This window comes from Scyliorhinus canicula, chromosome 11, assembly GCF_902713615.1.
Source record: "Scyliorhinus canicula chromosome 11, sScyCan1.1, whole genome shotgun sequence".
Lineage (NCBI taxonomy): Eukaryota > Metazoa > Chordata > Chondrichthyes > Carcharhiniformes > Scyliorhinidae > Scyliorhinus > Scyliorhinus canicula.
In genome coordinates, this window is record NC_052156.1 from 43,863,739 (window position 1) to 43,887,181 (window position 23,443).

General features: G+C 46.5%; 1 protein-coding gene across 2 annotated transcripts in view; it reads right to left on the bottom strand.

Annotated features, from left to right (window-relative positions):
• cfap20dc (CFAP20 domain containing) overlaps positions 1-23,443 on the bottom strand; it is a 535,225-nt gene that overhangs the window by 197,821 nt on the left and 313,961 nt on the right. For both annotated transcript variants that reach the window (XM_038810523.1, XM_038810522.1), the window contains one exon: positions 6,163-6,512. In XM_038810523.1, coding sequence (XP_038666451.1) covers positions 6,163-6,512 — 350 coding nt within the window. The remainder of the gene's footprint in view (positions 1-6,162; positions 6,513-23,443) is intronic.

The following is a 23,443-nucleotide window of genomic DNA, read 5'->3' on the forward strand; positions in this document are numbered from 1 at the left end:
AAACGCCTGCTATGTAGGCAAAGCCCATGGTCCTCACTCACCTGGTCCCAGTCCAAGTTGGTGTACATGCAGGCCCATGCATATAGCTCATCTGTGACCTCCCTTATCACTTGTGTGCAGCTGACTGGGAGATGCTGCATAGGTCACCTTTTCCCAACCTGCTCCCGTATTCATAGAATTACAGAATCCCTACAGTGCAGAAGGAGGCCATTCTGGTTTCCATTTTTGCCACATTTACATCTTCCATCCTCCTTAAATGTGTTGATGCTATTTACTTCACCACTCCATGTGGCAGCAAGTTTTACACTGAAGATGTTAAGAATGTAAAGAAATCCCTCCTAAATTATTTATTCGTTCTGTAAGTGACTATCTTTTACTTATACCACCTTATTATAGACTCACTCACAAGTGTACACAGTTTCTGCAAATTCACCTTTTTGAATTCCTTCATAATATTCAAGATTTCAACCAGGTCTCTTCATCTTCCAGCTTCAAATGAAAAGAGTTCCAAGTTGCTCATTTTTCCTAATAAATGCATCCGCTCAGTTCTGGTAATATCCATCTGAGGTCTGGATTTTCCGAACTAGATCTCATCGGGCGGGTTCGCCAACAGGTGCAGAAAATATTGTGAGATCAGCGAAATTGCGTTTTATGTTGATGTAAACTGCCCAGACAGTTCTGGGGGCAGTACTGGGAGGTGCCGGGGGTTCCAAGGTGAACTCCTTTGCACTTGGGCGATCATTAAGAATGCCGCCCCGATCCTTTAATTACTAAGTTGCTGCCGTGCCAGGCAAATAGCGATGCAGTGTGGGACTCTCCCCTTTACTGTTTCCCCCTCTATCCCCCAATTCCTCCACTATATGGTGGCAAAAGCTGCCAGTACTGTTGACGGCTTCAACGTCGCTTCTCCCACCCACCATCGGCCTTTGCCGATTTCCAGAAAAATCTCACCCTCAGTCTTTTTTACCCTCTCTCCAGTCCTTCAACAGCATTTTTGTGGTATGGAAATCTAAACTGTGCAGGAATTGCAAGATTTGATTGTATTTGATTTTTTTTATTGTCACGTGTACCGAGGTACAGTGAAAAATATTGTTCTGCATACAGTCCAGGCAGATCACTCCATCCATGAAGAGATAGAACATATAAATACACAATGTAAATATATAAACATAAGACACTGGGTGCAGCATTCGGAATATAGTGCTACAACTGTAGAGACGAAGTGTAGAAGGATCAGTTCAGTCCATAAGAGGGCCATTCAGGAGTCTGGTAACAGTGTGTTCTCAAACTTTTCTATCGTCTGCCCGATGGAAGAGGTTGGAAGAGAGAACAACCCGGGTTTGGGGGGGGGGGGAGGGGTCTTTGATTAGCTAACCAAAGTTCTATATACATTTAACATTACCTCACTGGTTTTATATGTTATTCCTCTGGAAAAATCCCAGGACTTAATTTTGCACCTTTTAATAGCTGCATCAATGTGTGTAATTATTTTTATACAAATTTGGATTCCTGGATATCTTTGCAGCTCTACCACAATTAATTTCTTACTTCCCAAAGAAAGCGTCCTTCTTATTCCTCCAACCAGAATAAACTACCTCGTACTCCACTATATTAAACTCCATTTGCCAATTCAAGACGGTTTACATTTTCCCATATTTTGGTGTCCATATTGTTAACTGTACTCAGAATTTAATATTATTTGTACATTTTGACAATCTAATTTTACTCAGGATGCATAGCAACAAGCAAGATAGGTAGGCTAGGTTAGGGACCCTGTAGTTTTATCCATGGGCTGGGAGCACAAGTATTTAAACAATGTGAAAATTCATACAAGCCTGTCAAACAGATGATCGCATGGAGCCCAGAGCAAGGATCAAGGAAACTAAATAGAAACACTTGAAAAGTACCAAAAATTATAGTCCTGTTGGATGACCAAGCTCATCCTAGGAACATCAAATAATGTTAATCCACGAATGTGTCTTTCACGATAAATGTTATTTTGTTTTCTCACTTGTTTTGCTTTCAAACTGAATTCTTAATGCTTGGAAGAGTGTCGATCCTTGAGACTTATACATCAGGTACAAAATGATCCTGTTATTTATATTTCTAGGCTACATTTTCAAGACTAATCACACATCACTCTTAACTGAAAGTCAGGTTTGGCACTACAAGGGTTAAAGTCATTTTCTGGATTACAGTCGGTATTTGTTTAGTCTCACATGGTTCTTATAAACTAAAGAGGAGTTTTAATCTGCATTAATCTTTAGATGATAAAAATACTAATAAATAATAGCATCAGCAATAGTACGACATTTGAATAAAATGGCTCCGTACCTTTATCAATTAAATACGTTATTAAAACCAGGCTGAACTAAGAATAAACCTTTTAACTCAAATATTAATTAATTTGTTAATTGCTTGACGGCTCTACCTGTAACCTGTTCACTGGTATATTGCCAATTAACTTCTTTGCACTTTCACTGACAGCGGAAGCCTATCAGAACTTCTTTGGATCAATTACTACTCACAGTGCAAAGCTCTCTTTGGTCATCAGCTCATTTCTTGATCCAAACTACCCCATTTCAGAACATACCACAACCAATTTTTGACAGAACGTCTATAGACACTGCCAGCTTAGGAAACAATGTTAATCACCATCATTTTCCATTCTGGATACTGACTGACGGCTAACTGAATGATAAAAAAACATTAATTTATCAGACCATTTTCTTTTAATCAGTTCAGCAGTTTGCTTGACTGGGAAATCACACTCACAGTATACTTTCCTCTGAACGAAGCAGCAGCTTTATTCTGAAGTATGAACAGTACTGAAGCATCAGAACCTTTACTCTGTGCAATTTCTGCACTGAATTAAATAGCATTCGCTTTACTCTACTTCATGATGACCATAAAAAAGTAGAAACATTATACATAGTAGACGTATAATCAGACTGTAATTTAATCTGTGTACAAAGAATGTTCACAAAACATAGAAGCATTTTTATAACCTACACAGTGGTTAGCACTGCTACCTCATAGGTCCAGGGACCTGGTTTCAATTCTGGCCTTGGATGCCTGCCTGTGTGGAATTTGCACTTTCTCCCCGTGTCTGCGTGGGTTTCCTCCAGGTGCTCCGGTTTCGTCCCACAGTCCAAAGATGTGCAGGTTAGGTGGATTGGCCACGCCAAATTTCCCCTTAATATTCAAAAGGTAATGTTGGGTTCTGGGAATAGGGTGGAGGCGTGGGCTTAAGTAGGGTGCTCTTTCCAAGAGCCGGTGCAGACTCGATGGGCCGAATGGCCTCCTTCTGCACTATAGGCATTCAATGATTCTACAATATCATCTCATTTCTCTGGATTAAATCTGTCCATCATAAGTCTATATGTAATACAAAACTGCAAAAGAAACCTTATTATAACTTCCCGTGAATCACATGACAATGTTATTCAATAGTGATACCACAACTGCCTCTCACACTCTTCAATCAATGTCATTTGTGCACTACATTAACCCTCATTAGTACTATTTCAATTCTATTGAGACTATAAGACACATTACAAAAATAATGGATGATGAATTCTGAATAAAAAGCTGCAATTTAATCTCAGGATTCAGTTGGCATGCATAAACCATGAGAGTGAGTATGAACCTCACAATTAAATTACAGCCTCATTACTCAGACAAGTGCCCATAAATCCTGCACTTCTTTATTTGCACTGTTATTAATGCTGATATTTTGTCTCAATTCACTCAAGTTCTATTTTTTACTTTTAAAATCTTCATTTCTAGTTCTTATTGTGCATCTTGGACTCTATTTTCTTTAATACTTTGGCTAAATCATCCTTATATTTTCCTCTGTTACATATTTTTGAAATGTTTGTCTTTCTGTGGAAATTTTCTAGCATTTAAAACAAAATATTTGATTTGATTTGATTTTTGTCTCGAATTTTCTGAAGCTCTTGATGTTACAGCAGTTTACTTAGTTGAAAATGTGTATTGAACCAAAAATACTGTATTTGCTGAAAATTTAAAGATCAGGGGCTGGATTCTCTGCCAGGTCGGGAATCGCCGGGGGGGGGGGGGGGGGGGGGGGGGGGAACGGCATGAATCCCGACCCTGCCGTGTCCTGAAGTCTCCGGCACCAGACATTTGGCAAGGGCGGGAATCGCGCCGCGCCTATCAGGCCCCTCCACTGGCGATTCTCTGGCCCGCAATGGGCCGAAGTCCTGCTGCTGTCATGCCGGTCCCGCCGGCGGGAATCAAAACACCTCCCTTACCAGCGGGACTGGCAGCGCGGGCGGGCTCCGGGGCGGCCCGATGCCGGGATGGTTCACGCCACTCCACCCCGCCGGGACCCCCCGCCCCGCCCGGTAGGGGAGAATCCCGGCCCAGATTACATTAATTGCATCTGAATTGAGGCGGTAAGCGCGCTGCTGAGGGTTTTAATGTTTTAGTGACCATTACAATAAGAAAATACAAATAAAGCTGTGATGGTTCAGTGTTTCAATGGAATATAATCTGCTTGCCCAGAATCAGGAAGCTCCAACCCATCTTCCAACCCCAATAAGATCTTGTTTCATTCAGTGGTTGAGTTATTGTGTCTCCCTGACTGAGGAATATGTTTAATATTTCAATGTTATCCATTTAACTGTTATCCAATGAATACTCTTGATTCATGGAAGTAAAGAAAATCCTGGAAATAAAAAAAACCTTTTAACACCAATTTAAAATATTTGCTTTGTATCCATGATTAGTTAATGTCATATATACCATTTCTAAACAGCACACAGGAAGCCATTTACCCAAGTACTTTTTAAAATCAATGTATTAAATCATTCTGGTTTCAATATTTTTGTGTAACTATCTCACAAAATATGGCGATTAGATATTGGTCCAGGTCTTCTAGTGTCTGGATAGTTGGAAATGCACTTGGGCCCCATGGAAGTTCCAATGCAAGGATGTGACAGGACATTTAACTTTGCGACATTTAAACTCAACAGCAGCTGATACAAAAGTAGAGATTCACTGGGCGGGATTCTTCCGTACCCGGCAGGGCGGGGGTCCCGGTGGGACAGAGTGACGTGAACCACTCCGGCATCTGCCCGCCCCAAAGGTGCAGAAAGGCCTTTGGCGCCACGCCAGCCGGGGCCGAAGGGACTCCGCCGGCCAGCGAGAGTCCGCGCATGCGCGGGAACGTCAGCAGCTGCGGAGGCTGACATGTCCGATACATAGGAAAAGAGTGCCCCCACAGCACAGGCCCGCCCGCGGATCGGTGGGCCCGGATCGCAGGCCAGGCCACCATGGGGGCACCTCCCGGGGCCAGAACCCCCTGCGCCACACTCCCCCCCCCCCGCCACCCCCAAGAACCTCAGAAGCCGCCTGCGCCGCCAGGTCCCGCCGGTAAGGGACCCATTCCAATTCACGCCGACGGGACTGGCAAAAAACAGGCGGGACTTCGGCCCATCGCGGGCCGGAGATTCCAGGCAGCCCCGGGGCCCATTGAGTCGCGCCGGTCCCCGCCATTCTCCGATTCATGGCGGCGCGATTCATGCCTCATCGACTTTTGGGGGGTCGGAGAATTCGGAGGACAGCGGGGGCGGGAATCACCCCAGTGATTCTCCGACCTGGCCCGGGGGGGGGGGGGGGGGGGGGGGGGGGAGTCGGAGAATCCCACCCACTGTCTATATGCACATTTTAGCATTGCTTATTCAACCGCAAAATCATTTTGGGAGTTTCAAGCAACATATCACTGACTGAAAGATATAACCCCTGACAGTTATATTGACCAATCAAGTTATAAATGTATTTGAGGAAGGGCAAAACATTTATTTCATCCTCTCATCACAGTCCCAGTTATTTACATTTCAATTTGTTTTCTTCACCTTTCTAAGCTCACAGTAGTAGATGTGTTGGTGTTAATTTTCTAAATTCCCTGGATTCTGGAAAAGATCCATTAGATTGGAAAGTAGCAAATATAGCCCCTCTATTCATGAAGGGAGGGAAGAAGAAAACAAGAAACCTTTGGCTAGTTAGTTTGATGTCTGTGGTGGGAAGGTGTTTTTGTATACACTTGGGCATTGATCATCATGTACATAACCCCCATCCATTATTGTATATTTGTAGCTGCAACAAAATGGTAGAGTTTTCTAGTTCAGTGCTTACCTCCTCGCTGCTATAATGTCCATGGAAATCATCCTCCAGTTGAGCCCCTCGTTTATCTGCACTTTCCTGCTCTTCACGATCCTTCATATCCACTGTCCATGAAGTGCTCTGTACCTTTCCATGAGGAGCTGACCTCGGTTGTGATGAATATGTAAAAATGTCCTTCAATTTTAATTCATCATCTTTTTCATCACCTTCACTTAAAGATGCTGAACTGCTTTCATTTTCTGCCTTGCTCTCATTTAGTGTCAAACGTGAATTGTTTCTGGAATGTTCCAGGTTGGGTGTGGAATGTTGAGAAGGAATGCATCGTAAACTGTTCTCGAAATGGTCAGGAAACTGCCATTCATCTGAAAAACGTATCCAAGTTGTTTTAGAACATATATATATTTCACGATTTCCACAGAAACTAATCACTTAAAAAAAATTGAACTTCGAGTTAATAACCCGAAGGACGACAGGCCAAAAATTTCATAGTTTAAGACCTTTACTGTAACAAAAGACTAAAAGCATGAAAAGCGAAACAGTATCTTTATGGGAAACTTACACTTTAAACAACTGAATGGAATACTCAATTCTTATTTTTAAAAAATAAATTTAAAGTACCCAATTCATTTTTCCAATTAAGGGGCAATTCAGCGTGACCAATTCACCTACCCTGCACGGTCACCTACCCTGCACATCTTTGGTTGTGGGGTTGAGACCCATGCAGACATGGGGAGAATGTGCAAACTCCACATGGACAGTGACCCGGGGCCGGGATCGAACATGGGTCCTTGCCACCATGAGGCAGCAATGCTAACTACTGTGCCACCAAGCTGCCCTCGCCCATTCTTATTTTTAGCACAAAGAAACATGTTTCACAGGTATACTGTCCTTTAAGTAGCCATTTAGTTCTCCTGAAATCAGTCCAAAGAGATTCTTGTTCCTGAGAGTTTACATCTGTTTTCTGAGCCTGGTCTCTTTTAACCCCAGAACTGTCCGTCATGCTAAGAGTATAACTGTCCATCATATTAAGAGTATAACAATCTTCCTTCCAGTGCAAATAAGCGAATGTTCCAGCTTTAAACCCTTATAAATTTGATCTTTTCAATCCGAGCATGAATTTCTACCGCATTTATGCGTGGCGACCAATTTTCGGCCTCCAGCTGCTCTATCTCTCCTCGACCCTGGGAGATTAACCCACTTATCCATAATATTCAGTGTTATTTTGGGAAAGCATGTAACTCGATCTTTATAATGGCTACCTCACTTCCCATGCCCATGGCAGTGTGAATCATATAGGCCTTATATCCAGGTAGAATTAATAATCATAATAATAATCACTTATTATCACAAGTAGGCTTCAATGAAGTTACTGTGAAAAGCCCCTAGTCGCCACATTCCGGCACCTGTTTGGGGAGGCCGGTACGGGAATTGAACTCACGCTGCTGGCATTGTTCTGCAAATGCAAGCCAGCTATTTAGCCCATTGTGCTAAACCAGCCCAATTACTGATCAACTATTCTTTTAGACTGTAACTCTTATTCTGGAATAAAATGGGCAGTTCTAAGTATATACATTTACAACCTGACATTCTTAATAGTTCCCTGGGACTTGGGAGACTCACAGTCTGTCCACCGGCATCATAGCTGCCTTCGCCATAAAAGCAAATAAGAAAGACAAGGTAATGCATTTCATATCAAGTGAGCCAAGAGTGGGAGTGGCAAGTGCTAACTAATTCTGAGTTCCATGAGCTAGAATATATTTGCTAAGTAACCAATGATAAATTATGACTATTATTCAATGCGTAGGAGACAAAAGAAGACAGGCAAGAGATAACAAGTGATTTTAATAGCACAAATAAAGGATATTCAATTGATAATTATAAAATACAAAATCAATTATGCTAGAGAGGAATACCTAATAATTTAAGAGTGATATAGTGAGTCATCGCAACCTTTTTCATTTGGGTTAAATTTTGTACTAAACACCTATCCATGAGGTTTTGCAATTACACTAAATGTTAAGATTACTGAAGAAAGAGACATACTGTCAAAGCTTTTCATCTCGCACTCATCAGGGTGGATGCAAAAATCCCAAATTTCAAATGAATAATTTATACAGCATGAAAAAAAGTGCTAATTGGTTGGAAAGCTGGCTCTGATTGGTCAAGGTCTTACAAAACTAAGAACATAATGTCTCATGTTAGACGCAATTCAGCAATTGGATAGCATTTAATGAACCATTCCAAATGTGCTGAGAGTTACACTACTGACTAGTTGTATTTGTTGCATATTTCATTATGGTTCTGGTTACAAATAAACACTAATTGTGCTTACAGCTAGAAATCTAGTGACTGTAATTAATGGGCAGCCGAGAGCCAAAGACTTTGGGTATTTTTCTAAGAATTATTGGTTAATGCATTTGTGTTGTGACTCCAGGTCAAGTGGGGCTGGGACTGACCACGCACTAGCCCAGGGTATTGTAACATGATTTAAGGGGGAGATGGTGACACAGTGGTAATAACACTGGACTGATAATTCAACAACCCAGGTTAATTCCCTGGGGACGTGGGTTCAAACCCCACCGTGGCAACTGGTGGAATTTAAATTCCATTCGCAAATCTGGAATCTAAAACCAGTCCCTGTAACAGTGACCACAAAACTATTACTGATGTTGTAAATCATCTGGTTCACTAATGTCCTTTAGGCAAGGAAAGTTGTCATCCTTACGCAGTCTGGTCTACATATGACTCCAAACCCATAGCAATGTATAACTGATTCTTAAATGTCCTTTGAGATGACAGGGAAAATAGATTTGGATAGCAAATGCAGGCTCAGCCAGCAATGCCAACACCTATAGAATCATAGAATACCTACAGTGCAAAAGGAGGCCATTCAGCCCATCGAGTCTACAGCAACCATTTGAAAGAACACTCTACGCATGTCCACTCACACATCCACCCAGCCCTAACCCCATAACCTAACCCGCAAATCCCTGGACACTACAGGGCAATTTTATCATGACCAATCCACTTAACCCGTACACCTTTGGACTGTGGGAGGAGACCCGAGAACCCGCAGGAAACTCACGCAGACACGGGGAGAAGGTACAAACTCCACACGGACAGTGACCCAAGGCCGAAATTGAACCCATGTCCCTGGTGCTGTGAGGCAGCAGTGCTAACCACTGTGCCTCCCATGAAACAATTAAAAAAAAAACAGCATCCCTTTTCTCATTCAGTGTAAAGTGTGGTACTTTTGAAATTTTTCATTCTTGCATTTGATGATGAGTACAACGCCCAATACTAAGGGTTGTGGGTCCATTTGAGAACCCCAATTTTGGTTAAGATCTTGGATTAGAACCCATCTATTTGCATTTGGCAAAGTTGTGAGCACCACAGGAGCGATGATACCGACCAGTAGACTGCTTTTATATTAGAACAGTACAGCACAGAACAGGCCCTTCGGCCCTCGATGTTGTGCCGAGCAATGATCACCCTAACGCATACACCCTATACCAGCAACCCCCCCCCCCCCCCCCCCCCATTAACCTTATTTTTTAGGACACTACGGACAATTTAGCATGGCCAATCCACCTTACCCGCACATCTTTGGACTGTGGGAGGAAACCGGAGCACCCGGAGGAAACCCACACACACACGGGGAGGACGTGCAGACTCCGCACAGACAGTGACCCAGCCGGGAATCGAACCTGGGAACCTGGAGCTGTGAAGCATTTATGCTAACCACCATGCTACCGTGCTGCCCCATATTTTATTTAATTTAATATTAAATTAAAACAAACATTAATTTGAACACAGAATTAAGCATGTTAGCAACAAATAAATAGTTTTATAGTTAACAGTTACAACATCTTAACTTGCTTCCTGAAACCTGCCTCGACATTTTAATTAAGCAAACCCATTTATTTCAAATACCTCTTATGTGCAAGGTTAACCAGGTTTTACTTGCTTATCTTGGTGCAGAGTCCTTGGAGAGAGAACGTTTATTTAGGGCCAAGCTGAAAACCTTTGGCTCAGCTTCGAGCCCTGGAAAAAACTCATTTTTCTAGTCAAACCCGGCCCCTCCCATAAGCTACACCAGCTACACTCAAAACACAGTGTTCTTTTCTCTCTTGTTGATGTGCCTTGATTTATTTAGCCCGAGTTAAACTGTTACAATATTACATTAGCTCTCTGTCAGTAAACAGATAAAATGGCTTTAAAAAAAATTTTTGGAGTACCCAATTAATTTTTTCCAATTAAGGGGCAATTTAGCGTGGCCAATCCACCTACCCTGCCCATAAGAACATAAGAACTAGGAGCAGGAGTAGGCCATCTGGCCCCTCAAGCCTGCTCCGCCATTCAATGAGATCATGGCTGATCTTTTGTGGACTCAGCTCCACTTTCCGGCCCGAACACCATAACCCTTAATCCCTTTATTCTTCAAAAAACTATCTATCGTTACCTTAAAAACATGTAATGAAGGAGCGTCAACTGCTTCACTGGGCAAGGAATTCCATAGATTCACAACCCTTTGGGTGAAGAAGTTCCTCCTAAACTCAGTCCTAAATCTACTTCCCCTTATTTTGAGGCTATGTCCCCTCGTTCTGCTTTCACCCTTTTGGGTTGTGGGGGTGAAATCCACGCAAACACGGGAAGAATGTGCAAACTCCACACGGACAGTGACCCAGGGCTGGAACCAAGCCTGGGACCTCAGCACCCTGAGGGAGCAATGCTAACCACTGCGCCACCGTGCTGATAAAATGGCTTTTAATATCTATTACCAAAACACGTGCCCTGCAAAATCACTGTTTATCTTACTTTTAATCACTGCTCCAGCAGATGTACTATCTGTATGCATTCTAGCCTAGGTTTTAATAATATTACTGCAAAAATAAAAAGAATGAAGTGTGACAAATTCTTATATTCATCACACATGTCTCTTTTATCAGCAATATTCAAGTTCTGTAAATAATAAATGTTAGGTTTTGAGGCAGTCCACTCTGTAGAAATGGGATGGAACAGTCCTGAAAATTGTGAAGAACTGCCGCATTCCCGCTGACATTCCCAATGGAGTCATGACCATAGGCAGCTACGTAGCAAATGTTCAATTCATTTAATTACTTAAATTGTTATGTTGAAGGATTCCAATGTAGGTCACAATTCAGCAGACTTGAGTTAAAGTCCGCTGAATGGTGCGTTCAGCATGGTGTTACTTGGCCGCTTTTCAATGGCACTTTGCTGGGGTATTTTTGGCCTTGGGCGATTCAATCTGCTGAGGCTACATTTAGAGGGAATTCCTGCTGGTGAGCTGAAGCCCTGTTTTCGACTCCCCCCCCCCCCCCCCCCCCAACCTTGGGGAAACCCCGGGGAACACCCCATCACCCCACTGTATCTGGTAAGGCCAACCCAGGGCCGATCCCTGGCAGTGCCAACCTGGGACTGGACACTGCCAGCCTGGTAGTGCCTGGAAATGGCCCAGCCTATAGGGCCACATGGGCTGCCTTAAATAAGGCAGCTTCATCGGTACATTTATCAAGTTCCAGGCAGACCCCCGCATGCCGAAGCCTCTTTAATACTTCCTCTATGCTGCCCATTGGTTCTTCCAGTGTAGTGCCGGAGACCAGCATGTCAGCAAGGTAAACCATATCCTTGGGGATTTCTTGGAGGGGATTTTCTATTGTGCGCTGGAAAATATAATAGGCTGAAGTAATGCCGAACGGTCGTCTGATATATTGGAAGGGTGCTTTTTGGAATTGTAGCAAACCTCCGAGACTCCTCATCCAATTCTAGTTGTAGATATGTGCGACTGAGGTCAAATTTTTAACAGGTAAGGCTCAAACCAGCTTAGCTTCTATGTCCTCGATTTGGATAATCGGATACCAATCAACCTGGGCAGCCTGATTTATGGTCACACGACCAGCAAAAGCCGGTTCGAATGCGCAAAGTTTAAAAATAAGTAGGGAAATCAAATAGGTTAACCAGAGCCAGATCACCAGCCTATCAGCATTTGGTGTTCCAAGAGGCCTTGCTCTGATTGGCCTATTTGAATTATTTGATCTTGCTGTTGCTGGGCATAAAAGCCCGGGGTCATTGGCAAAGATCGAGGGTGAGGTGGGAGCCAGCAGTAGACGAGTCAACCAGAAGCAGGGAAGCACCGGGGAGAGTGGAGGGGGTGAGGAGAGGCGGCAGGGGAGTGGCGAGGCAGCAGGGAGGTCCACAGGTGGTGGTGAGGCCCACACCCAGCGGTAGAAGCCCACAGGCAGTGAGGCTAGTGGTAGTGGGGAGGAGGTGAGGTGGTGAAGCAGGAGGTGAGGTGGTGAAGCAGCAAGGAGGCAGTGAAGTGCATGTAGGCAACGAGGAGGTGGCAAGGCAGCGGTGGAGCAATGAGGAGGCAGCAATTAGGTGGTGAGGTGACAAAGCACCAAGGAGGCAGTGAGGAGGCAGTAAAGCAGTGAGAAGGCAGTGAAGCATTGAGGAGGCAGTAAAGCAGTGAGGAGGCAGTAAAGCAGTGAGGAAGAAATGAGGAGGCAGTAAAGCAGTGAGGAGATGGTAAAGCAGCGAGGAGGCAGTGAAGAGGCAACAAAGCAGTGAGGAGGCGGCGAAGCAGCGAGGAGGTAGTGAGGAGGCAGCGCAGAGAGGAGGTAGTGAGGAGGCAGTGAGAAGGTGGTAAAGCAGAGAGGAGGTAGTGAAGAGGCAATGAGGAGTGTGGTGAATTATACTGCATTGTAATTCACACTGTATTGTATTGCGCTGTATTATGTCCTTGTGGGCTCTGTATGTGAGCCGTTGCGCAGCAATGCCCATAGGGGGAGATGAGGAGTTTGTACTCGGCTTCACCCTTGGCTCCACCCATGGCTCCGCCCATGGCTCCTCCCACTAACCGGAAGTATAAAGTGTTGCAGCCGTAAACCTGCCCTCAGTTCCTCTGGTCGCAGGCTGGCTTAGTTGTAAGACTATTAAAACCACAGTTTACTTCCAATCGTGTGTCTAGTGAATTGATGGTCACATCAATTTAATAGTCTTAGAAAACTTGAAGAAAACTACGATGGAATCAGCCCTTAAACCTGATCGACTAGAACTCGACCCGCAGGCTGCAGAGGCAAAGGAAATCTTCCTACACTGGCTTCGATGTTTCAAGGCCTACCTGGCTGAATCTAGCACTTCCGAGACTACAGAGGAGCAGAAACTCAGCCTACTGCACGCAAGGGTGAACCATCGTATCTCTACGCAACTTAATTGTACCACCTCATATACTCTGGCCCTGGCCATGCTCGACCGAATGTACGTGCGGCCCATCAACGAGGTCTACGCATGGCACATTTTCACGACCCGCCACCAGTGCACCGCGGAGTCGCAGGAAGACTTTCTGCGCGATTTAAAAGCCCTTGCTCGGGACTGCAATTTTCAGGCTGTAACAGCCGCCCAGCATATGGAACTGGCTGTCCGTGATGTATACGTTACAGGGCTCAGGTCCAACTATGTGCTCCAGCGAATGTTTGAAAAAGGGGCCCAGAACTTGGAGGACACTGTAGAGTTAGCTACAACTATTGAGGTCGCGTTCCGCAGTTTGAACTCATTCCCAGCGGACCAGGCGACACCAACGTGGGCCCCCGACCAGCGACTGCCCCAGGCCTGCGCCGCGTGGCCACCCGCCCACTATGCAGCGCCAGCGTGCCATTTTTGTGGACAGCCCCAACACCTACGGCAGCACTGCCCGGCCCACAACGCGACCTGCAGCAGCTGCGGTCGCAAAGGACATTATGCCAGAGTATGCCTGGCAAAGTCGAAAACTCCAAACTCCCCCGCAGTCCAGAGCACTCGCCTCCCAAACACACAGGCCCGCAGGCCCCGTAATGCTGCAGCGTGTCTGCCGACTCCGCCCCCACCCGACATGTGCGACTCATGGGGGCCGCCATCTTGGCAACCCTCCTCCACGCGGCCGGCCACGTGCGACTCATGGGGGCCGCCATCTTGGACACCATCTTCCTCGCCGCCAGCCACGTGCGATCCACGGGGGCGGCCATCTTGGACGCCATCTTCTCCAGCCTCCGAATCTCATCTCGACAACTACGACCTCAGCGGACAGTCATCACAGGGCCACTCCAGCACAGCTGATCGAGCTGCCAACTACCCGCAACTCAACGCAGTCACGTTGGACCAGTCACGTCCGAAACACCTCCAGAGCTCGATGATGTCCGTTAAAATCAACGGGTACAGGACACCGTGCCTCTTCGACTCCGGGAGCACCGAGAGCTTCGTACACCCTGACCTGGTAAGACGCTGTTCGCTCTCTGTCTTCCCTGCACGGCAAACTATTTCCCTCGCCTCGGGCTCACACTCAATCCACATACAAGGGCGCACCGTCGCGACCCTAACGATTCAGGGCGCCAGCTACTCTAATTTCCAGCTGTATGTACTCCCCGACCTCTGCGCCCCACTCTTACTTGAACTCGACTTCCAATGTAACCTCAAGAGCATCACACTCAGCTTCGGCGGACCCCTACCGCCGCTCACTATCTGCAGGCTAGCGACGCTAAAATTCGACCCCCCCCCCCTCCACTCTTTGCTAACCTCACTCCGAACTGCAAACCCGTAGCCACTCGCAGCAGGCGGTATAGCCTGCAGGACAGGGTATTTATTAGAGCCGAGGTCCAGCGGCTCCTACATGAAGGAATCATAGAGGCCAGTAACAGCCCATGGAGAGCTCAGGTGGTGGTCGTCAAGACCAGGGAAAAGTTCCGAATGGTAGTGGATTTTAGCCAAACCATTAACCGGTTCACGCTGCTCGATGCGTACCCCCTCCCCAGGATTGCAGACATGGTTAATCAGATTGCCCAGTACCGCATATTCTCCACGGTGGATCTGAAGTCTGCATACCACCAGCTCCCAATCCGCCCGGAGGACTGCCATTACACGGCGTACGAAGAAGATGGCCGCCTCCTCCATTTCCTCCGGGTCCCCTTTGGCGTCACGAATGGGGTCTCGGTGTTCCAACGAGCAATGGACCGAATGGTGGACCAGTACGGGCTGCGGGCCACGTTTCCGTACTTGGATAATGTCACCATCTGCGGCCATGATCAGCAGGACCACGACGCCAACCTCCACCGATTTTTCCAAACTGCCCAGAAATTTAATCTCACTTATAATACGGAGAAATGCATTTTCGGCACTACCAGGCTAGCCATTCTCGACGATGTCGTGGAAAACGGAGTCCTGGGCCCCGACCCGGACTGTATGCAACTCCCTCTCCCTCATTGTCCCAGGGCCCTCAAGAGGTGCCTGGGATTTTTCTCTTATTATGCCCAGTGAGTCCCTCAGTATGCGGACAAAGCCCGCCCACTATTTAAGACCACACTCGTTCCTCTGTCAGCTGAGGCCCACCAGGCCTTCAACTGCATCAAGGAGGACATCGCCAAAGCTGCCATGCGGGCAGTGGATGAATCCGTCCCCTTCCAGGTGGAAAGCGACGCCTCAGCGGTCGCTCTCGCTGCCACTCTGAATCAGGCAGGGAGACCAGTCGCCTTCTTCTCCCGAACCCTCTCCGCTTCGGAACTTAGACACTCCTCGGTCGAAAAAGAAGCTCAAGCCATTGTGGAAGCCGTACGGCACTGGAGGCACTACCTCACAGGTAGGAGGTTTACCCTCATCACCGACCAAAGATCGGTTGCCTTCATGTTTGACGACTCGCAAAGGGGCAAAATGAAAAATGATAAAATCCTGCGGTGGAGGATCGAACTCTCCACCTACAATTATGATATTATGTATCGACTGGGGAAGCTCAACGAGCCCCAGATGCCCTGTCCCGCGGCACGTGCGCCAGCGCGCAAGACGACCGCCTGAAAGCTATCCACAATGAGCTCTGCCACCCGGGGGTCACCCGGCTCGCCCACTACGTCAAAGCCCGAAATCTGTCTTTCTCCACCGAGGAGGTAAAAGCCATCACCAGGGATTGCCTGATCTGCGCGGAGTGCAAAGCACACTTCTATAGACCAGACAAGGCCCACCTGGTAAAGGCCTCCCGGCCCTTAGAACGCTTGAGCATTGATTTCAACGGGCCACTCCCCTCAACCAATCGAAATGTGTACTTTCTGAACGTCATCGATGAATTCTCCCGCTTCCCGTGCCCAGATATAACCTCCCACACAGTCATCAGAGCCCTGCACAGTGTCTTCACCCTGTTCGGTTTCCCCAGCTACGTACACAGCGACAGGGGTTCGTCCTTTATGAGCGACGAGCTGCGTCAGTACCTGCTCGACAAGGGCATCGCCTCGAGCAGGACTACCAGCTACAACCCCAGGGGGAACGGGCAGGTGGAGAGGGAGAACGCGACGGTCTGGAAGCCGTCCTACTGACCCTCCGGTCCAGGAATCCTCCGACCTCCCATTGGCAGGAGGTCCTCCCCGACGCGCTCCATGCAATTAGGTCCCTCCTGTGCACCGCCACCAACCAGACCCCTCACGAACGACTATTTGTTTTCTCTAGGGGCACTACCACGGGGGTTTTGCTCCTATCCTGGTTGAGGACACCGGGCCCAATTCTCCTCCGGAAGCACGTCCGGGCACACAAAACAGATGCGCTAGTAGAGAGAGTGCTACTACTCCATTCGAACCCCCATATACGCCTTCATTGAATACCCCGATGGCCATCAGGACACCGTTTCCCTTCGGGACCTGGCGCCTGCAGGATCCAACTCCACCACCACCACAGCCGAGGTACCCCTGACACTACACCCCACCCAACCCCCCATGCACTGCGCCCCCGTGCCTATAGGTTCCCTGCCCGCGCTCGGCGCCCCCGCGCCTATAGGTTTCCTGTGCCCCCCCGTCGCCCGTCGCACCGGTCAGGAATGAAGCTCGGGCCGAAACACCCCCGGAGTCCACCATCGTACACTCACCGACAGTCACCACCCAGCCACCCGAAGAGGCTGAAACCCCAGTGCTCCGCCGATCCCAAAGGACGACTCGGCCACTGGACCGACTCAATTTGTAGACCCGTCACCCCCGGAGGACTTGATTTTTTTACAGGGAGTGAATGTGGTGAATTATACTGCATTGTAATTCACACAGTATTGCATTGCATTGTATTATGTCCTTGTGGGCTCTGTATGTGAGCCATTGCGCGGCTCTGCCCATAGGGGGAGATGAGGAGTTTGTACTGGGCTTCACCCTTGGCTCCGCCCATGGCTCCTCCCACTAACCGGAAGTATAAAGTGCTGGAGCCGTAAGCCTGCTCTCAGGTCCTCTGGTCGCAGGCTGGCTCAGTTGTAAGACTATTAAAACCACAGTTTACTTCCAAGCGTGTGTCTAGTGAATTGATGGTCACATCAAGGAGGCAGCAAAGCAGCGAAGAGGCAGTGAGGAGGCAGGGAGAAGGTGGTAAAGCAGCGAGGATGTAGTGAAGAGGCAATGAGGAGGTAGCAAAGCAGTGAAGAGGCAGCAAAGCAATGAAGAGGCAGCGAGGAGACGGCAAAGCAGTGAAGAGGCAGCGAGGAGGCAGTGAAGAGGCAGTGAGGAGGTGGTGAAGCAGCGAGGAGGCAGTGAGGAGGCGGTGAAGCAGTGAGGAGGCAGTGAGGTGCCGGCAGCGAGGTGAGGACCAGAGGAATAGCAGCATCGGCAGAAGAGGATCAGCATAGATAAATACAATTTTGGAGTAGAAGGTTACTGTTAAGGGGCTTGGCTAGGGTGGTTAATGCGAGGGGGCTGTGGGAGGGGGACTTTAGTGAGGGTGGTTAATGTGAGGGGCTCTGCAGCTGGCAAATGTATTTGTGACTGTGTGCCTCTTCCTAATTCCAGAGGTCACAGGCTCTGCTTCACGGTGTCTGATAGTGTCTCATCACTCGCTTGCTAATCTAGGTGTGTTACTCAGCAATGAATCAGTGGCTAACGGAAGGTGGCTCAAAGCAGAAAGCAAATGGAGGATGGATCACTTCAGGCAATCACTGGCGAACAATCAGGGGTGTGCCACTCACTGTCCACGTCAACTGAAGCAATGTAGGAATTAACAGGCACAGGTTCGATGACAGCTATATGTCCCATGGGATTCAAATGAGCTGGAGACTAGGATACACCTTAAGCACAATGTGTTGTGTCACAAAATACTATCCAACTGTGTGTTGGTACCAGGTAAACTGCGAAGGCATGTAGAAACGAATCATGCTGAATATAAGATTAAGGACTTAAGTTTCTTCAAAAGAAAACTTAATTCACCATTGAGCGGGTGAACAAATATTCAACTGCATCAACAACTTAATGTAATGACATGAAATTAGTTGGGAAGGGTGTGCTAGTGTGTGCACTGATGGTGCCAGGGCAATGGTCAGGAAGACAGCAGGTGTTGGAGTGCAGATCAAAACTGTCGCACCATGATTCACAAACAGTTGCTGTGTCCTCCACAGATATGCACTCATTGTGAAGAAGGTGCCTGGACCTCTAAAAATGAACTGGATGGAGCAATTCAAATATCAACATTAAAGCTCGTCAATTGAAATCGAGACTGTTTAAAATTCTGTGTGACAATATGGGCAGTGAGCACAGAGCGCTGCACCTACATGCAGAGCTGAGATGGCTGTCTTGAGGCTAAGTGTCCATGAGACCCTTCGAGCTTCGTCATGAAGTCTCGGCGCATCGATTTTTCAGAGTTGCTGACCAGTACTTCATACCTTTGAGACTTGCATATCTTGCAGATATTTTTACAAGGCTAAATTAAGTGAACCTGTCACTCCAAGCCAAGGGAATTACCATCTTCACTGCAAGAGACAGGATTTCATCGCCGACAGGAAATTGTGCTTCAGAACTTCATGCATAGAAAATAAGACCTTCGACTGCTTTCCCACGTTGGATGACTTTCTCACTGAAATTAATTCCACTCATGAAGGCAATATTTGCAGTGACATTATACGGCATCTGTGTGGCCTGCACTCTTCTTTGTTGGAATACTTACCTCCCTTAGATGAGCACAATATGTGGGTTCGCAACCCATTTGCACTGACAGCCAGGCCATTTGACTTATCATTGCACGATTAAGAGACTCTGATTGACATGACTTCTGACTCCACACTAAAGCAATGCTTCACTGCACTACGCTGATGAATTTTTGGAGCAGCTAAATGTACGAGTATTCTAATGTGGCAAAGAGAGCAGTTTGTAAGCTCCTTCCTTTCACCTCAACATATTTATATGAAAATGGTTTCTCCCCATACGCAGCTACAAAGCAAACAACAGGAGCCAACTGAAATAAGAATCCAGCTCTCCAACATCAGCCCTGATACAAAGAAGTTGTGTGCATAAATGAAGCAACATCACTCCTCACAGTAAAAGGTAAAGTCACCATGGTCCCAGATGATCATGGGATCCTTTTCCCTTTGAGGGGGAGAGCAGACTGGTGGTGATTTAACCTGAGGATCACCACACCTCAGGCGAGGGGCAAAGTTGAGAAGGTGGGGCCTTCTTGAATAACCTCAGCCATAGTGGGATTGAACCTGCGTTGCTGGCCTTGCTCTGGATCACGAACCAGCTATCGTCTTGCCACCTGAGCTGAACCAGCCCCACCTCACAGTGAAGGTAACCTTTCAATTCCTAATAATAATGTTTTATTGGTGAGAAAGGCATAGATATAGCTAGAAAGGACTTGTTTACATTTGATTTCTGTGTTCGCACCTATTTCACAGTAAAAAAGAGTCAACAACATTGTGAGAATGTTTGGAGTTCCCCAATGCTCTTGGGAGGTCACTAGGTATTCCGCAACACAAAAAGTTTGGGAAACCCTGAGCTATGGGCAGACGGAGGTCATCTGGCTCTTTGAACCAATTCCACCATTCATTAACATCATGGCAGATCTGATTGTAATTTCAACTTCACATTCCCATCTTTCACTTGCTTGTTAAAAGTCTATCTACCTCTGCAATAAACATATTTAAAGACTCCACTGCCTTTTAAGGCAGAGAGTTTCAAAGACTCACAATCTTCTGAGAGAAAAACATCTTAATCTCTGACTAACATCATTACAGTGTTAATGTAAGCCTACTTGTACAATAAAGATTATTAAATTAAATGGTCGACCCCTTATTTTGGAAATATTGGAAAGTTTTCGTATTTTCACTCTCAAGTTTTGTGTTATCTACCAATTTTGAAATTGTGTCCTGTACCTCCAAGTCCAAGTCATTAATTTATCACAAACAACAGCATGGTCCAAATATTGAACTTTGGGGTCCTTCATTATATATTTCCTACCAGTCTAAAAAACACCCAGTAACCTTAGTTCATCGCTGATGGCTAAGAATGTGCGGGTTTGCGGGGAAGCTCCCTTGAGGACTCTGGCCAGTCCCTAATGATGATGTTGTGCAGTTGTCTGCATGTGATATCTCCCTGTAAGACATCTTTGAGTTTCTGGATTCTACAAGAGGATAGCACCTCTATTCACTATGTCTTGCTCATGATCTGCCAGGCCTGTGGGTAGGGAGACTCTGAGAAGGGCATCGGCCAAGTACAGCCCCTTACCACGTTTATAAATGATGCGGAGATTGCACCATTGCAGCTTTAGCATCATGCACTGCAAACTGTAGACACGGCGTGGAGAGGCTTTTTTCTAGATAGTTATGAGGGGCTGATAATCTGTTTCAATAGTTGCAGGATGACCATATATGAAGTCATGAAATTTCTGACAGGCGAAGACTAAAGCAAAGAGTTTCTCTTTGATCTGTGCACAGTGAGCTCAGATGCGAAGGCCTCAAAAGTCTCAATTTTGAATACAGACTGTGTGGTGAATGTAACTCCGTAATTCACACTGTATTGTATATACATGAGACCATGCATTTGTAAGCGCAGTTGCGTTGCCCGACCACTACGGGGAGTAGCGCTGGGAATGCTTAGGAGTTTGTACAGGGCTCCACCCGTGGCTCCGCCCACGACTCCTCCTCCTGGACTGCTGTATAAATACCAATGCTCAGAGCCAGTCGTTCAGTTCATCGAGAGTTCAACGCGGAACAGGCTGGCACTGTTGTAAGTAGATTAAAACCACTGTTCATATCTTAAAGCACGTGTCTAGTGAATTGATGGTTCCATCAGACTGCACAATGTTTGTGCTGGGAGCCGGCTGCTGATATAAGTATGGGCGTTCAAATGTCAAAGTACTGTAGCACTGGTGGGACGCGGAGTGCCTGTTTGAGTGTGTTGAAGCCCGCTGTGTGATGCTCTCGCCAGCACCATTCGACATCCTGATGGAAGAGCTGATGAAGAGGTCCAGTGACCTCATTATAACAAGGAATGAACTTATAAAGTTAATTAGCCATACCAAGGAAGTGCTGTTAGGCATGCTTGTCCACAGGAATGGCCATTGGTCATATAGCCATTGTCTTGTCTGGATCTGGCTTTATGCCATGAGCTGTGAGTAAATGGTCTATTAAATAATGAGGGGCATAGATAAGGTAGATAGTCAACATCTTTTCCCAAAGGTAGAGGAGTCTAGAACTAGAGGGCATAGGTTTAAGGTGAGAGGGGAGAGATACAAAACAGACCAGAGGGGAAATTTCTTCACATAGAGGGTGTGAGCATCTGGAACGGGCTGCCAGAGGCAGTGGTAGAGGCGGGTACAGTGTTTTCCTTCAAAAAAGTTAGACAGTTACATTGGCAGGGTGGGTATAGAGGGATATAGGCCAAATGTGGGCAAGTGGGACTAGCTTAGTGATGGAAACTGGGCGGCATGGGCACAAAGGGTCAACGAACCTGTTTCCATGCTGTAAACATCTATGACTCTATGTCCCACATAAGGAACCTGGTTGAGCCCGAATCTGTATTTTGCAGGGTTACGTTTCAGTTGCATGGTTCTGATTCTGTCGAAGATGTGCATTGGTTATTTTATAATACGACCCCAAACCAGGATGTCATTGACGATGATTCCACCAGTCCAGACTGCAAAAAATTGTTCTATGCAGCACTGGAAGACCTCGCTGCCAGTGGAGGTCCCATAGGGCACATGTAGAAAATGATATCTACTTACCAGAAGAATAAATGTGGTAGGTTATGAGGATTCGTCATTGAGCGAGATCTGCCAAAACCTGCATTTTGCATCCAGGATGCTGAAATCCTCAGCATAGAGCATGTCCACTGTCACCTATTCCACAATCGTCATAGGGTGGTGAGGTCTGAACAACATTTTGTTTTGGTGGGCTGGGTCAATGCAGATCCTGACTGTGCCTTCTTTCTTTACTACAGCCACCATTGCTGAAACCCATTCTGTGGCCTCATCTATAGGATTTGTGAGACCTAGTGTTGTCATCCAATGCAGCTCATTGACTACTTTCTGCTTCATGGCTACTGGTATTCTTCTTGAAGCACAGGTTGTTGGTGGTACCTAATTATCCAGCCTCATGTGGTGTACAACTGGTAGCTTATCAATGGTGTCACAGCTGAAAAGATCTTTGTGTGCTGTTATCTCTGGGGCATGGTATTGGTATTGCAGAGCATGCGCTTAAGAACCAGGTTGGATGAGCCCCAGTGTAATCCTGACTTGAAGACCTAGCAGTGGCCGTATGTTATGATCAACTATAAGAAACTTGAAAATGTACTGTGAGCAGTGGAGAATGGCCACATCTGCAGTGTGGATGGCTTGTACGCAATAAGCCATGAAGCCCACCTGGGTACTGGGGTCTGGGTGCTGTGTATGGGTCTAGTGCGCGTAGCATTTGGCTGGGCATTACGCTAAACTTTGCTCCAGTGCCAATCTTTACCTTGAGGCTGAGCTCTTGCTCGTTCACCTTACTGATCTGCGGACTGACCGGCTGCAATGTGGCTGGTGGCAGAGGAAGGCTGCTCTGGTTTAGATCTGTAGCCTTTTGCGCAAATGTTCCACTTGCCACATTTAACATGCGCAAAACATGCTGTTCTATTCGGAGTGCAGTTGGGGCAGGGCATGCCCTGTAAAGTGAAAACTTTTGTTTCACGCGTAAAATATCTGCTGCTTTTTTCTGACTATTCATTTAACATGCAGATGCTAATTGATGTCTGTCGTGTAAGATTTTCTCTCGCAGCAGCTGCTTAGCGACAAGATCACTGTGGACCCTGCAGACTGTTCAATCCCTGACTAACTCATCAGTAAGAGTGTCAAATGCATGTTTCTCCGCTAAGATTTTCACGGTTGTCATATACGATTGTAGTGATTCATCTACTCTTTGCTTTGTTGAATTAAACGCATGTCTGTCAAGTATTGTATTTTTTCCAGAATGCAAATGTTGTCAAACTTTGTTAGAATTATTTTGGGGTCCTCTTTCTCCTCCTCCATTTGGAAAACAAACAACTCG